This window comes from Acinonyx jubatus, chromosome D1 (assembly GCF_027475565.1).
Source record: "Acinonyx jubatus isolate Ajub_Pintada_27869175 chromosome D1, VMU_Ajub_asm_v1.0, whole genome shotgun sequence".
In the NCBI taxonomy this organism is placed as follows: Eukaryota; Metazoa; Chordata; class Mammalia; order Carnivora; family Felidae; genus Acinonyx; species Acinonyx jubatus.
The window spans coordinates 5,783,422-5,801,129 of NC_069390.1; the positions used below are offsets into that span (position 1 = coordinate 5,783,422).

General features: G+C 38.2%; 1 protein-coding gene across 19 annotated transcripts in view; it reads right to left on the minus strand.

Annotated features, from left to right (window-relative positions):
• The window catches only part of CD1H11orf80 (chromosome D1 C11orf80 homolog), a 118,514-nt gene that overhangs the window by 48,433 nt on the left and 52,373 nt on the right, over positions 1-17,708 (minus strand). Inside the window, exon 1 of one of the 19 annotated variants that reach the window (XM_053202883.1) lies at positions 12,668-13,209. The exons of the other annotated variants lie outside the window; for them this stretch is intronic. Coding sequence (XP_053058858.1) covers positions 12,668-12,689 — 22 coding nt within the window. The 5' untranslated portion in view covers positions 12,690-13,209. Of the gene's footprint in view, positions 1-12,667; positions 13,210-17,708 lie in introns of those variants that run through there. 19 annotated transcript variants of the gene reach the window in all.

Genomic DNA, 17,708 nt, shown 5'->3' on the forward strand with positions numbered 1-17,708 from the left:
TAAATTTTTAATGTTTATTAATGAGAGAGCAAGAGAGCATGAGAGCCAGGGAGGGACAGAGAGAGAGAGGGGGGACAGAGGATCTGAAGTGGGTTCCATGCTGATAGTACAGAGCCCTATGTGGGGCCCAAACTCACAAACCACGAGATCATGACCTGAGCCAAAGTCAGAGGCTAAACCAACTGAGCCACCCAGGTGCCCCACAACATGGATGAATTTTGAAAACATTATGCTAGGGCACCCGGGTGGCTTGGTGGGTTGAGCATCTGACTTGATTTCAGCTCAGGTCATGATCCCAGGGTCATGAGATCAAGCCCCGTTATCAGGCTCCATGCTGAGCATAGAGCCTGCTTAAGATTCTCTGTCTCCCTCTGCCCTTCTCCACTCACGTTTTCTCTCTCTCTAAAATAAAAACAATTTTTTTAAACATTAGGCTTAGTGAAAGAAACCAGACACAAAAGACTACATATTGTATTATTTCATTTACATGAAATCTCCAAGATAGACAAATCTATAAAGACATTAAGGATAAACTTTTAAAAGACATAAACACTAAACAAATTTTTAATGGTTTTTTTAAGTTTATTTATTTATTTTGAGAAAGTGTCCACGCATGTCGGGGAGGGACAGACAGAGGGAAAGAGAGAATCTCAAGCAGGCTCCACACCATCAGCATGGAGCCTGACGTGGGGCTCAATCTCATGAACTGTGAGATCATGACCTGAGCTGAAACCAAGAGCTGGGTGCTTAACCAACTGAACCACCCAGTCACCCCACTAAAAAAATTTTTAAATAAAAAAATAGATCCATAATAATGATGGAGAATTATCATAAAACAAAGACAGATGTAAGTACTGTTTGAATAAATTTACCAAATGCCAAGCAGGATAAATTTCTTAAAAAAAAAAAAAAAGGGCACAAAAAAAGCCACACAGCTGAACATATCAAAGTGAAACCCAGAATAACAAGGATAAAGAGAAAACTCTAAAAACTACAAAAGAGAATGAAATTATCCTGAAGAAACATGAGTTAGACTTCTCATCAGCAATATTAGATATCAGAAGATAATTAAGTACTATCATCAAAGATCACAAAAAATTAACTTGGAATCTGGACTTTTAAGAGAACCAAACTACCATTAAAGAATGAAAAACTTTAGGGATGCTTGGATGGCTCAGTCAGTTAAGTGTCCCACCTTCAGCTCAGGGGTCACGATCTCACGGTTTGTGAGTTCAAGCCCCACATCAGGCTCTCTGCTGTGAGCATAGAGCCCACTTCGGATCTTATGTCCCCTTCTCTCTCTGCCCCTCCCCCACTAGTTTTCTCTCTCTCTCTCTCTCTCTCTCTCTCTCTCTCTCTCTCTCTCTCTCTCTGTCTCTCTCTCAAAATAAACTTTAAGAAACAAAAATGAAAAACTTTAACTTATTTATTATTTATTTATGTTTTTATTTTTGAGAGAGTGAGTCAGAGTGCCAGTGGGGGAGAGGCAGAGAGAGAGGGAGACACAGAATCTGAAGCAGGCTCCAGGATCTGAACTGTCAGCACAGAGCCTGATGTGGGTCTCAAACCCATGAACCATGAGACCAGGACCTGAGCCGAAGTCTAATGCTTAACCAACTGAGCAACCCAGGCGCCCCTAGAATGAAAAACTTTAAATGTTTACATTCCACATTCACTTGATGAAAGAACTAAATAAACCAAATCAGCATAACCATTTAAAAATGAGTTTAAATTTGCACCTTTTTGCTGAGATAGTGTGGAGATAAGGAAGAAAGAATTATATCATCAACAATGTCAAGCTATCTCTTCATATAGCTCTTCAACTGTTAAAGTAGCAAAATTTCAGTCATGTGGCAATGTGAACATACATCAAAACCATATACTGGGACTTCTTCCAGCAATGATGAAATAACAGGTACTAATAAATCAGCCCTCACACCAAAAACTACTATAAAACTAGGTAAAACATATGAGTCAATTGTTTTCAGGCACTGAACAACAAATAGCACAAGACTGTGATCCTTGAGAGAAGGCAAACTCCTGAGGTAAACCCTATGACTGCCCTGGATGTCTGCCTGGGGAAATTTTCCTGTCCACTGAGCAGGGACCTGGAGCCCAAGCAGAGTATAGTGGACCCAATATGCTGAGAAGGTACAGAACAGTTCAGAGTTGCAAAAGTACCTAGAATCTGCAAGGCAGGGCACAGGAGGGGAGGGAGCTATGCAGAAGTGGGTACTGAAAGTCTGTGTGGGAGCTCCCCATGAGTCCTTGGTCAAAAGCTGGGCTATGCATGCACAGGTGAGACTATATTAAATTTCCCAGACAGCAGCTGCAATGGAGTTGAGAATGAAACAAGACACAAGTGGTCAAGCAGTGCTGGAAAATGTTGGGCTTCAGACCCAACCAGAATGGAGAGACCTTGATAAAATTGATGGTGTCCAGCTAAGACACCAAAAAAGTAAGGCTTTCTTAGCAAAAAAAAAAAAAAAAAAAAAAAAGAGAGAGAGAGAGAGAGAGAGAGGAAAAAAATAGACAACAACAATAATAACCCACTTTCTAGATGAAAATTCATTCTTGACCTAACCTAAGAAAATGCCTAAAACCAAGACTCAACAAGATCCACAGAGGAGATAGTTTGGAGATTGAGTGGTATCAAGTTAAAGGAGTTTGGAAAATGACTTGAGTTTCTACATATGAACCCTATAAAAGGTATAAAAACGAGCCAACACTAGGTTAGATTAGCCTGCTAGAACAAAAATCAACACTCTTCAGAGTTAAAACAGAATATAAAATAGGAACACATTATCCAATATAAAATAAGGATTTACTAGATACGCAAAGAAAAAAAAAATGTAACTCACAAGGAAAAAAAAGCAATAAAAAAGCCCAAGCCTGTCATAGATGTTACATTTAGGAAAGACTTTCAGACACATATTATTTATTTAAAAAAAATTTTTTTAAGCTTATTCATTTTTGAGAGAGAGAGACAGAGTGTGAGCAGGGGAGGGGCAGAGAGAGAAAGGGAGACACACACTCCAAAGCAGGCTCCAGGCTCTGAGCTTTCAGCACAGAGCGCGATGCAGGGCTCAAACTCACGAACCACGAGATCATGACCTGAGCCAAAGTTGGATGCTTAACTGGCTGAGCCACCCAGGTGCCCCAGGTACATACTATTTATTATATGTTCAAAGACAAAGGTGTCTTAAATGTGTCAAATGATATGAAATATCAGCAGAGAAAGGTACACTGTAAAAAAAAAATCAAATGGAAATTCTATAACTGAAAAGTTCATTGACTGAAATGAATTTGATGACAGAAGAGTCAGTGGAATTATTGAAGACAAAGAACAAAAATGACCCAGTCTGGGGCGCCTGGATGGCTCAGTCAGTTGAGCATCCAACTCTTGATTTCGGCTCAGCCATGATCCCAGGGTCATGGCACTGAACCTCACATTGGCTCCATGCTGAGTGTGGAGCCTGCTTAAGATTCTCTGTCTCTCTCCCTCTGCCCCTCCCTGCCACTCACACTCTCTAAAAATAAAAAATTATATGTGTGTGTGTGTGTGTGTGTGTGTGTGTGTGTATCTCCATGTCCAATCTGGACAGTAAAGAGATTGAAGAAAAATGAACAGAATCTTAGAGACCTATAGAACAATATCAACCAGTCACAAATATGTATAATGGGAGTTCCAGAAGGAAAAGAAAGTGGAATGGACAGGAAAAATATTAAATGGACAGGAGAAAAAATATGAAAATATGAAAAGTAATGTTTTTTAATTTGATGAAAAATATTAAGATGTGAAAAGCTCAGCAAACCCCAAGCAAGATAAGTGCAAAGAATATAATACCTAAGTACATAATGGTCAAAGTTATCTTTTTAATAAAGAAGATAGAAAATCTTGAAACAAGCTGGGGGAAAAAGCACATACTACCTACAGAGGACCTATAATATAAATTACAGCTGACTTCTTCTGAGAAACAATAGAGGCCAGAAGACAATGGAATAACTTCACTTCAAAGCACTATCAAGCTAGAATTTCAAGCCCACTGAAATATATTTATTTTAAAATGAGGGTAAGACAAAGACATTTTTTGGTAAACAGAAGATTGAGTAATTCATTGGCAGAAGACCTGTACTACAAGAAATGCTAAAGGATATTCTTTAGACTGAAGATGAAAACCCAGATACACAGGAAGAAATGAAGAGCACCAGAAGTAAATGAGTAAATACAAAAAGCATTTTTTCTTCTATTTTTCTTAACATACTACTAACAGTTTAAAGAAAAAATAACAACATTGTAAGGCAGGAATTATAACATCTGAAAATACTCAAAATTGTGCAAAAAATAGTACTGAACTATAACCCCCCAAGTAAAATAAATAACCAAAAGTTCATCCTGATTAAATAACTGGATTAATAAATAAAAGATTTAGAAGGGACAACACTTCATTATAGATAAATTCCAATAAATAAATGTAGAAGAAATGAGGACATATGACATCACAGTAATACCACAGTAATAATTGCTACAGGCCAGATCTACCAATGAATATTAAGTTAGTAGATGAACATTTAAGGAAAAACAGTGTATTTGCAAATTCTCACAGTATTTCCCCCAAATATTTAAAAATTACACAAAGTAACTCTACTTAGAAAAATCTGACAGATAACACCTTAACCAAATGATCAAGGTTAATATTGCCACTAAAGAGACATCAACATCATCAATTCCCTCATAACGCACACTGAAATGGGCACATCACCTGTTTGGTATTCTTCCCAACAATGCATAACCTCAATCTAATACAAGAAAACATCACACAAGTTCAAATTGAAGGACATTCTACAAAAGACCTGACAAGTACTTTTCAAAAGTGTCAAGGTCATAAAAGAAAAAGGAAGTTGGAGAAACTGTCACAGATTGAAAGAGATTAATAAGACCTAACAACTAAATGCAAAGTGAGGTCCTGTAATGGATCCAGGAACCAAAAAAGGACATTAGTAGAAAAGTTGGTAAAATCTCAATGAAGTCTATAGTTTAGTTAATACTGTTTTACTAGTGTTAATTTGTTAGTTTTGATGATTGTACTATAAGGGGTTTAAAATATCAATCATAGGGACGCCTGGGTGGCTCAGTCGGTTGAGCGTCTGACTTCAGCTCAGGTCATGATCTCACAGTCTGTGAGTTTGAGCCCCACGTCAGGCCCTGTGCTGACAGCCCTGAGCCTCGAGCCTGCTTCAGATTCTGTGTCTCCCTCTCTCTCTGCCCCTCGGCCGCTCATGCTCTCTCTCTCGCGCTTTGTCAAAAATAAATAAACATTAAAAATATATATTACAGAGAAAACTGGATGAAAGATGTACAAGAATTCTTTGTGCTGTTTTTGCAACTCTTCTGTAAGTCTAAAATTATTTGCAAATTAAAAATATAAATATTCTGCAAAAGAATGAAACTGGACCGCTATCTTACACGATATACAAAAATTAACTCAAAATGGATTAAAGACCAGGGGCCCCTGGGTGGCTCAGTCTGACTCTTGGTTTTGGCTCAGGTCACAATCTCACGGTTTCATGAGTTTGAGCCCCACATCGGGCTCTGCACTGACAGCGTGGAACCTTCTTGGGATTCTCTGTCTCCCTCTCTCTCTGCCCCTCTCCCACTTGTGCTGTCTTTCTCAAAATAAACTTAAAAAAAAAAAAAAAAAAAAAAAGGATTAAAGACCATGAATGTAAGACCTGAAATCACAAAACTCCTAGAAGAAAACAGACAGGAAGCTCCTTGACATTGGTCTTGGTGATTAATTTTTGGATTTGACACCAAAAACAAAGGCAACAAAAATAAAAATAAACAAATGAGACTACATCAAGCTAAAAAGCTTCTGCAGAGCTAAGGAAACCATCAACAAAATGAAAAGGCAACTTACTAATAAATGTGAGAAAAATTTGCAATTCATGTATATGATAAAAGGAGTTCATATCTGTAATATATAAAGAACTCATACAAACCAATAGCAAAAAGATAAGAAATAATAAAGTGTTGGTGAGGATGTGGAGAAAAATGAACCTTGTGCACTGTTGGGAAGGATGTAACCTTACTATGAAACCACTATGAAAAAACATTATGGAGGCCCCTCAGAAAATTAACACTGTAACTACCATATGACCCAGCAACTCCACTTCTTGGTATACATCTAAAGACAACAAAAACACTAACTTGAAAAGACATATGTACCCCCATGTTCACTGCAACATTATTTACAATGGCCAAGACATGGAAACAACCTGTTTCCACTAATGAATCAATGGATAAAGAAAATGTTGGGGCCCCTGGGTGGCTCAGTCAGTTAAGCACCCAACTCTTGATTTCGGCTCAGGTCAGGATCTTATGGTGGTAAGACTGAGCCCTGCCACAGGCTCCGCACTGGGTGGTAGCGTGCTTAAGATTCTCTCCCTCTCTCTCCCTCTGCCCCTCTCCTGTTCATGCTCACTTTCTCAAAAAAAAAAATTTTTTTTTAAGGAAATGTGGCATGTATATATATATACAATGGAATATTATTCAGCCTTTAGAAAAACGAAATCTTGGGCACCAAGGTGACTCAGTAGGTTAAGCATCTGACTCTTGATTTCCTCTCAGATCATGATCTCACGGTTCATGAGATCAAGCCCAGCAGGGGGCTCTGCACTAACAATGCAGAGCCTGCTTGGCATTCTCTCTCATCCTCTCTCTCGCCCCTCCCCTGCTCTCTCACGCTGTCTCTCAAAATAAATAAGTAAACATTACAAAAATTATTAAAAAAAAAAAAGAAAGAAAAATGAAATCTTGCCCTTAGTGACAACACAGATGAACCTTGAAGGCATTATGCTAAGTGAAGTAAATCAGAAAAGGACAAATACCATTTGATCTCACTTATACGTAGAATCTAAAAGAAAAAATGAGCTTATAGATACAGAGAACATATTGGTGGCTCCTGGTAGTGGGGGTGGAGGAGGTAAAGGGGTCAAAAGGTATAAACTTCCAGTTATAAAGTAAGTCAAGGGAATGTAAAGTTCACCATGGTGACTATAGTTACTAATATTGTATTACACATTTAAAGTTGCCAAAAAAAGAGATCTTACAAGTTACCATAAGAAAAAAAATTGTATCTATGTATGGTGATGGATATTCGACTTATTGCAACGATCATTTCACAATGTATGCAAATGTCACATCATTATGTTATATACCTGAAACTAATATATCAATTATACCTCAATTTAAAAAATGTTCGTTGTTGGATTATTTTGATGCTTTTATAAAAAAAATCAAGTAGCCATATAAGTATGGGCCTATTTCTGGACTCCAGTTTTCCCCCATTTTTCTGTCTTTATGCCAAATTCAATACTGTCTTAACTATTGTAGCTTTCTAGAAAATATTCTGTTGGGTAAGTTAAGTCCTCCAGTAATGTTCTTCTTTTTAAAGATTCTTTTAATTACCCTAGATCCTTTCCATTTCCATATAATATTTTCCCTGTTTTTCCCTGCCCCTCTTGCACTCATGCGCAGGCACATTCTCTCTCACTCAAGAAAAAAAAAAATTAATTAATTAAAGAAAAGAAAAATAATTAATTAAAAATTAATAACCTTTGGAGACTTCTGGGGGAGAGGGCAGAGTAGGAGGAGCCTAGGCTTACCTTGTCCCACAGATACACCTAGATAACACCCACATCAGTGTAAATAACTCAGAAAATGACCTGAACACTAGCGGCACAGATAGATAAATGTAGACAAAAGGCCACATAGAAGAGAGTAGGAAGTGCAGAAACACAGTAAGGAGACAAAATGACCCACAGCGCTGTCCACAGGAGGGAGGAACACCAGGGCATGGAGAGAGGAGAGGAGCAGACCCCACATCAGGCACCCCAGTCACAGAGGACCCAAACTGACAAGACAAATCCCATAACATTCGGGTTTGAAAACTAGAAGGGCCTAACTTCACAAGTTATTACAATCAGTGGGGCTTGACACCTGGCACTTTAAAAATCAGCAGCTGGGCTCTGGGAGAGCTGGAAGGGATATGAAACTGAGTCCCCATCCTTAAAGAGACAGCACAACAAATAGCCCTGCTGAGATACAGCACGGAAGCAGCAGCTTGAAAAATACCTGGGGAGAGGTATGAAGAGAGGGAGCCTTCTCCAAGAATAAAAGAGCTGGCAGGCACCATTTCCCTCCCCTATACCTCACCCTAGATCTAGAGACTCCTGTAAGAACTAGTGCAGAGCAAACACTCTCCACCTAGCTTGTTAACAGTGTGCTCCGTCCTTAGGGTTTTCCTTCAGCAGGAAGCACCCCCCTCCATCCTAGCCTGGGCAGGAGTTTTCCCCAGTGGGTGCAAGCCCCCTCCTGCAGCAGACTGGCAGAACTTGCTAGCACTGTGGGCCCTGCCCCTGCATTCTCCTGTAGACACACCCCCTCCAACAATCCTTGGCAGGAACCCATCCAGAGCGGTGCCACAAGCCTGGCAGTGTGCAAGCAGCCCTCACAGGGGCCAGCACAACTCCAAAGTGACTCCTGCCCCGAAGTGAGGGGAAGATAACCACACACACCAGTCTGACTGTGGCCCTAGCAGTGGGTTGGGGGAGACATCGAGTCTGACTGCAGGCCCTACCCACCAATGAAAGCTTCTCAGAGGACAACACAGGGAAAGTGCCCTACAGTTCGGTGCTACCACAGCTTTGGTAAAACCCTGGTCTGACTCAATTCAAACCCAGTGTGGCTCCACCATGGCCCACTAACAACACAGGGACCAAAATCTGCCCACAACAAAGAGAGCCATTGCAGAAGATTGGACTGAAGGCAAATGCAGCTTGGCCACAAAAGCAGGGCACATGCAACATACAGGAGACACCCCAGGTTCTGGTGAACAGAGGACATTGCACTACAGGCCACTACAGGACCTCTTCTTCATAAGGCCACTAATTTCAAGAGCAGGAGATATAGCTGACTTTCCTAACACATAGAAACAGACACAAGGAGTAAGACAAAATGAGAAGACCTAAGAATATGTCCCAAATTAAAGAACAGGAAAACATCACAGCAAAAGAGCTAAACAAAATGGAGGTAAGTAATATGCCTGATAGAGAATTTAAAGTAATGGTCATAAAGATACTTACTGGACTTGGTGGAAAAAACAGAGAACTTCAGTGAGACTCTCAACAAAGAGATAGACAACATAGGGGCGCCTGGGTAGCTCGGTCCGTTAAGCATCCGACTTCAGCTCAGGTTGATCTTGCGGTCTGTGAGTTTGAGCCCCGCATCGGGCTCTGGGCTGATGGCTCAGAGCCTGGAACCTGCTTCCGATTCCGTGTCTCCCTCTCTCTCTGCCCCTCCCCCGTTCATGCTCTGTCTCTGTCTCAAAAATAAGTAAACGTTAAAAAAAAATTTAAAAAAAAGAGATAGACAACATAAAAAAGAACCAATCAGAGGTAAAGAACTCAATAATTAAAACTAAAAATACATCAGAGGGAATAATTAACAGACCAGAGGAAGCAGAAGAATGGATAAGTGACCTGGAGAAGAGTAATAGAAAGCAATCAAGATGAACAAAAGAGAGAAAAGAAATAATAAAAAATGAAAATAGGCTTCAGGGAACTCAGAAATACTGTCAAGTATAATAACATTCACATTACAGGGGTCCTAGGAGGAGGAGAAAAAAGGTGGCAGAACATTTATTCGAAGAAATTATAGCTGAAAACTTCCTGAATATGAGGAAGGAAACAGAAATCCAAGGCACAGAGAGCCCCCAACAAAATCAACCCAAGCAGGTCCATACCAAGAAACACAGAAGAGGATGGATGCCACCATGATGTTTTATTTTATAGTAAAGACTTCACCAAAACACTACTAGAACTGATACATCTATTCAGTAAGGTCACAAGATACAAAACAATATACAAAAATCCTTTGTATTTCTATACACTAATAATGAAGTAGCAGAAGGAGAAATTAAGAAAATAGTCCCATTTACAATTACACTGAAAATAATAAAACACATAAGAATAAACTTAACCAAGGAGATTAAATACTTGTACTCTTAAAACAATAAAACACTGATGAAAGAAACTGAAGATGACACAAACAAGTGGAAAGATATTCCATGCTCATGGACTGAGAGAACATAGTTAAAATGTCTATAGTACAAAAAGCAATCTACAGATTCAATGCAATCCCTATCAAAGTACCATAGGCATTCTTCACAGAACTAGAACAAATAATCCTAAAATTTGTATGGAACCACAAAAGACCCTGAATAGCCAAAGCAATCTTAACAAAGAAAAACAAAATTGGAGGTGAGGTGTCACAATCCCACACTTCAAGTTATATTACAAAGCTGCAGTAATCAAAACAGTATGGTACTGGCACAAAAACAGACACACAGATCAATAGAACAGAATAGAGAACCCAGAAATAAACCCATGATTGAGGCACTTGGGTGGCTTAGTCATTTAAGCGTCTGACTTTGGCTCAGGTCATGATCTCATGGTCCATGAGTTCAAACCCCACATCAGGCTCTGTGCTGACAGCTCAGACCCTGGAGTCTGCTTCAGATTCTGTGTCTCCCTTGCTCTCTGCCCCTCCCACACTCATGCACACACACACTCTCTCTCTCAAAAATAAAAAATTTAAAAAATTAAACCTCTATTTAAAAAGAAATAAACCCATGATTATACAGGGTCAATTAATCTTCAACAAAGAAAGCAAAAATAAGCAATAGGAAAAAGACAGTCTCTTCAACAAATGGTGTTAGGAAAACTGAACAGCTACACGTGAAAAAATGAAACTGGACCACTTTCTCCATACATAAAAATAGACCCAAAATGAATTAAAGACCTAAATGTGAGACCTGAAACCATAAAAATCCTAGAAGAGAGCACATGCAGTAATTTCTCTGACATCTCCCATAGCAACATTTTTCTAGATATGTCTCCTGAGGCAAAGGAAACAAAAGCAAAAATAAATTATTGGGACTACATCAAAATAAAAAGCTTCTGCACAGCAAAGGAGACAATGAACAAAACTAAAAGATATTTGCAAATGTCATATCCAATAAAGGGTCAGTATCCAAAATATATAAAGAACTTATACAACTCAACACTCAAAAAACAAATACTCCAACTGAAAAATGGACAGAAGACATGCACAGACATTTCTCTGAGGAAGGATTACAGGTGATCAGCAGAGACATGAAAAGATGCTCAACATCACTCATCATCAGGGAAATGCAAATCAAAACTACAATGAGGTATCACCACACACCTGTCAGAATGGCTAAAATGAAAAACACAAGAAACAAGTGTTGGCAAGGATGTGGAGAAAAAGGAACTCTTGTGCATTGCTGGTGAGGAATGCCAACTAGTGCAGCCACGTGGAAATCAGTACAGTGGTTCCTTAAAAAATTCATGATAGAATTACCATATTATCCAGTAATTCCACTACTTACCAAAAAAAAAACCCATGAAAACATTAATTCAAAAAGATATATTTACCCCTACGTTTATTTCAGCATTATTTACAATAGCCAAGATATGGAAGCAACCCAAGAGTCCATAGATATGTGAATGCATAAAGATGTGATATATATTTTTTGCAACAGGTTTACAGCCAGAACCCAGGTGTCATGAAAACCACGGCTAAACCTAAACCAAAATGGGAAAGAAAAATACTCATATCAACATCATTGTCAATGGACACACAGATTCAGGTAGGTCTACCACTACTGGTCATCTGATCTACAAATGTGATGGGATCAACAAAAAACCTATTGAAAAATTTGAGAGGGAGGCTATTGAGATGGGAAAGAGCTCCTTCAAGTATGCATGGGTCTTGGATAAACTGAAAGCTGAATGTGAACATGGTATCACCATTGATATCTCCCTGTAGAAATTCAAGACCAGCAAGTGTTATGTGACCATCATTGATGCCCCAGGACACAGAGACTTTATAAAAAACATTATTACAGGCACATCTCAAGCTGACTGTGCTGTCCTGATTGTTGCTGCTGGTGTTGGTAAATTTGGAGCAGTATCTCCAAGAATGGGCAGACCTGTGAGCATGTTACACATTGGGTGTAAAATAACTTATTATTGGTGTTAACAAAGTGGATTCTACTGAGCCACCTTACAGCCAGGAGATATGAGGAAATAATAAGGAAGTCAGCACCTACATTAAGAAAATTGGCTACAACCCCGACACAGTAGCATTTATTACAATTTCTGGTTGGAATGATGAAAACGTGCTGGAGCCAAGTCCTAACATGCCTTGGTTCAAGGGATGGAAAGTCACCCATAAAGATGGCAAGGCCAGTAGAACCACACTTTTTGAAGCTCTGGATTGCATTCTGCCACCAACTCAACCAACTGACAAGCCCTTGCGTCTTCCTCTCCAGATGTCTACAAAATTGATGGTATTGGTACTGTCCCTGTGGGTCGAGTGCAGACTGGTATTCTTAAACCTGACATGGTGGTCATCTTTGCTCCAGTCAATGTTACACAACTGAAGTAAAGTCTGTTGAAACATACCATGAAACTCTGAGTGACACTCTTCCTGGGGACAATGTGGGCTTCAATGTCAAGAACATATCTGCCAAAGATGTTCATTGTGGCAATGTGGCTGGCGATAACAAAAATGACCTACCAATAGAAGCAGCTGGCTTCATGGCTCAGGTGATTATCTTGAACCATCCAGGCCAAATCAGCGATGGATATACACCTGGGCTGGATTGTCACCTAGCTGCTCACTGAGCCAAAGGAGATTGATCATCATTCTGGAAAAAAGTTACAAAATGGTTCCGAAGTTCTTGAAATCTGGTGATGCTGCCATTGTTGATATGGTTCCTGGCAAGTCTATGAGTGTTGAGAACTTCTCTATCCTCCTCTGAGCTCTTCTGCTGTTTGTGACATGAGACAGATGGCTGCTATGGGTGTCATCAAAGCAGTGGACAAGAAGGTAGCTGGAGCTGGCAAAGTCACCAAGTCTGTTCCAAAAGCTCAAAGGCTAAATGAATATTATCCTGAATACCAGTCATCCCAGCCTTAAATCAGTGGTGGAAGAACAGTCTCAGAACTGTTTGTGTCAATTGGCCATTTAATAGTAAAAGACTCGTTAATGGTAACAATGCATTATAAAACCTTCAGAAGGAAAAGAGAATGTTTTGTCGATCACTTGGGTTTGTGTGTGTGTGTGTGTGTGTGTGTGTGTGTGTGTGTGTGAGTGACAGTTTTAAGTTATTAGTTTTTAAAATCAGTACTTCTTAATAGAAACAACTTGACCAAAATTCTGTCACGGAATTTTGAAACCCATTAAAATAGAAGCTTAATGAGGAAAAAAAAAAAAAAGACGGGAGATACACATACACACATACACACACACACACACACACACACACACACACACACACACACATTGGAATATTACTCAACCATAGAAAAGAATGAAATCTTGCCATTTGCAACAATATAGATGAATCCTTATAATGCTAAGTGAAATAAGTCAGACTGAAAAGGGCAAATACCATATGAATTCACTCAGATGTGGAATTCAAGAAAACAAATGAACAAAGAGAAAAAGATTCTTAAACAAAAAAACATATTCTTAAATATAGAGAACAAAATGATTACCAGAGGGGAGGTGGATGGGGCGAATGGGTGAAATAGGGAGAGGGGATTAAGAGTACACTTATCATGATGAGCACTACCTGAGTAATACACAGAATTGTTGAATCACTAGACTGTCTACTTGAAACTAATATGTTAATTATAATGGAATTAAAACTATATGTTAATTATAATGGAATTAAAAATGTTTAAATGAATAACCTTTATTTTTTTACAGCAGTTTTGAGGGAAAAGTTGAGGGAAGATACAAAGAATTCTCATATACCTCTGTCCCCATACAAACACAACCTCTTCCACTATCAACTTCCAGTACCATAATGGTACATTTGTTATAATCAATGAAGTTAATGAACCAACTGACATATCATCATCACCATAAGTCCACAGGATTCATTCCTAGTGTTATCCATCCTATGGGTTTTGATTAACATGTATGTATCCATCATTATAGGATTACAAAGAATAGTTTCACTGCCCTGAAAATCTTCTGTGCTTTCCCTATTCATCTCTACTTCCCTTCAACCCCTGGCAACCATGAATCCTTTTATAGTCTTCATGGTTTTACCTTTTCCAAAATGTCATATACTTGGAATAATGCAGCTTGTAGCCTTTTTGGATAGGTTTCTTTTACTCAGTAACATGCACTTAAGTTTCATCCATATATTTTTATGGCTTGATAGCTCATCTTAGTGCTGAATAATATTCTACTGTTTAGATATATATAGTTTATCTACTTATCTCCTGAAGGAGATCTTGTTGCTTCCAAGTTTTGACGATTAGGAAGAAAGCTTCTATATAAACATCCATGCACAGGCTTTTATGTGGATGTAAGTTTTCAATTCATTTGGGTAAATACCAAAGAGCATGACTGATTACTGGATCATATTGTAAGAGTATATTTAATTTTGTAAGAAACTGCAAAACTGTCTTCCAAAGTGGCTGCAACAATGAATGAGAGTTCCAATGTTCCAAATCTTTGCTAGCATTTGGTATCAGTGTTCTGGATTTTGGCTATTCTAAGAGGTGTGTAGTGGTATCTCACGGTTTTCATTTGCAATTCCCTAAACAACATGATGTAGAGCATCTTTTCATGTGTTTACTTGCAATCTGTTTATCTTCTTTGGTAAGATGCCTATACAGGTCTTCTGCCCATTTTTTTTTAATTTATTGTTTATTTATTTTTGAGAGAGAAAGAGTGCAAGTGGAGGAGGTTCTGCCCATTCCTTTAAATGGGTTGTTTTCTTATTAAAAGCTATTTTATATTTTGGATAGCAATCCTTTAATCAGATGTGTCTTTTGCAAATATCTCCCAGTCTGTGGCTTGCCTTCTCATTCTCTTGGTGTTGTCTCTACAGAGCAGAACTTTTTAATTTTAATAAGGCCCAGCTTATCCATTATTTCTTCCATGGATCATTCCTTTGTTCTTGTATGTAAAAAGTCATCTCTATACCCAAAGTCACCTACATTTTCTTCCATGAGTTCTACAGTTTTGTGTTTTACATTATGATCCATTTTGAGTTAATTTTTATAAAGGTGTAATACATGTCTAGATTCATGTTTTTGCATGTGAGTGTCTAGTTGTTCCAGTGCCATTTGTTGAAAAGACTATCTTTGCTCCATTGTAGTGCCTTTACTTCTTTGTCAAAGGTCAGTTGACTATATTTATGTGAGCTCTCTGTTAGGGCTCTATTTCTGGTCTCCCTATTCAATTCCACTGATCTATTTGTCTATTTTTTTCACCATCACCACACTACCCTGATTAATGCAGCTTTATAGTTAAGTCCTGAAGTCAAGTGGTGCCAGTTCTCTGACTTTGTTCTTCTCCTTTAATACTGAGTCGGCTATTCTGGGTCTTTGGTCTCTCCATATAAACTTTAGAATCAGCTTGTCAATATTCACAAAATAACTCACTGGGATTATGACTGGGATTGCATTGGAACTATACAAACTGGGAAGAACTGACATCTTGCCAATACTGAATCTTCCTATCCAGGACATGGAACATCTCTTCGACTTATTTTTAGTTCTTTGATATCTTACATCAAAACTTTATATATTTCCTCATATAGATCTTATACATTTTTTTTTTACTTTACACCTAAGTATTTCATTTTGGCAGTGATAATGTAAGCAGTAATATATTTTTTTAAATTTTTTATCGTTTATTCATTTTTTGAGAAAGCGAGCAAGCGCACAAGTGGGGGAGGGGCAGAAAGAGAGGGAGACAGAATCAGAAGCAGGCTCCAGGCTCTGAGCTGTCAGCACAGAGCCCGACGTGGGGCTTGAACCCACAAACTGTGAGATCATGACCTGAGCCAAAGTTGGATGTTTAACCGACTGAGCCACCCAGGCACCCCAACAGTAATATATTTTTAATTTAAAATGCCACTTATTCATTGTTGGTGTATAAAAAACCAATGGATTTTTGTACATTAACCTTATATCCTACAGCCTTGCTAAAAATGCTTATTCATCCTTATAAATTTTTTAACCAGTTTGTTAATTTCTACAAAAAGTCTGCTGATACTATGATTGTGTTGAATTCCGAGATCAACTTGGGAAGAACAGACATCTTAGCAATACTGAATCTTCCAATCTTCCAATAGTTTCTCTCTCCATTTATTGTTTAATTTCTCTCAACAGTGTTTTATAGTTTTCAGCATAGAGAACTTATTTTTACATTAAATTTATCCCTACGTGTTTTATGTTTCTTGATGCTATTATAATGGAACTTATCTTTTTAAAGTAAGCTCTACACCCAACATGGGTCTTGAACTTGCAACCCCTAGATCAAGAGTCACATGCCTCACTGACTGAGCCAGACAGGTGCCCTGAAACTGTTTGTTTTTTTCCAGTTGTTTGCTGCTAGTATATTAATTTTTTGTTTATAGACTTTATATCCTATGACCTTGCTAAATACGTTTCTTCTAATATTTATTTTGCAGATTCCCTAGAATTTTGTACATAATCATTTCATTTGTAAATAAAGACAGTTTTACTTATGCCTTCCCAACTTCTATGCCTTTTATTTTTCTTGCTTTATTACATTGACTAGGACCTTTGCTATGATTTAAGTTTATTTGTTTATTTTGAGAGACAGAGCAGGGGGAGGGGCAGAGAGAGAGAATCCCAAGCATGCTCCGCACTGTCAGTGCAAGGCCTGGTGGGGGGCTCTATCTCACAAGTTCTGAGACCATGACCTGAGTGAAAATCAGGAGTCAGACACTTAACCAACAGAGCCACCCAGGTACCCCAGATTTTTTAACTGATACTTTCAAAGACTTCTTATGAAATAAGAAAATACTCCAAGTGAAAAATATAAGATATACTATGCAATAGGATATTTATATAAATATTTAGATACATAAACATAGGCTTTAAGAAAAAATATTTAAATGTTTAATTATCTCTAGAAGTATAGGTAATATTTGTTTCTTTCATTATTCTTTGTTTTATATCATACATACAAAATATTTCATAAATAAGAAAAAAATAACTTTAAAACAATTTATTTATTTTTGAGAGAGCACGCCCATGAGCTGGGGAGGGGCCTGATGCAGGGCTTGAACTCAGGAATTGTGAGATCATGACCTGGATGCTCAACTGACTTAGCCACCCAGGCACCCTGAAAAAATTAATTTTTAAATACCCAAAGAGTAAATACTAAAGAACTTGGATTTGATTTACCAAATAAATGCAGACAAGTCTAGAATACCTTAAAAATAAAATTCTTGTCAGCTATTAGTCTATACAGTTTACATTCTATATCTGATAACTAATATGTACAGAAACTATTCTGGGGCGCCTGAGTGGTCAGTTGGTTGAGCATCCAACTCTTGATTTTATCTCAGGTCATCCCAGGTTCATGGGATCAAGCCCTGCATCAGGCTCTGAGCTGAACATGGAGTCTGTTTAAGATTCTCTCTCTCTCTCTCTCACTCTCTGCCCCTCTTACCTACTCGTGCTCTCTCTCTCTAGAAAAAATAAGTAAATAAAAAGAAATTTAAAAAAAGAAATTATTTCTTTTTGAGAATAAAAGGTATGTAGAAATCAAAGTGTTT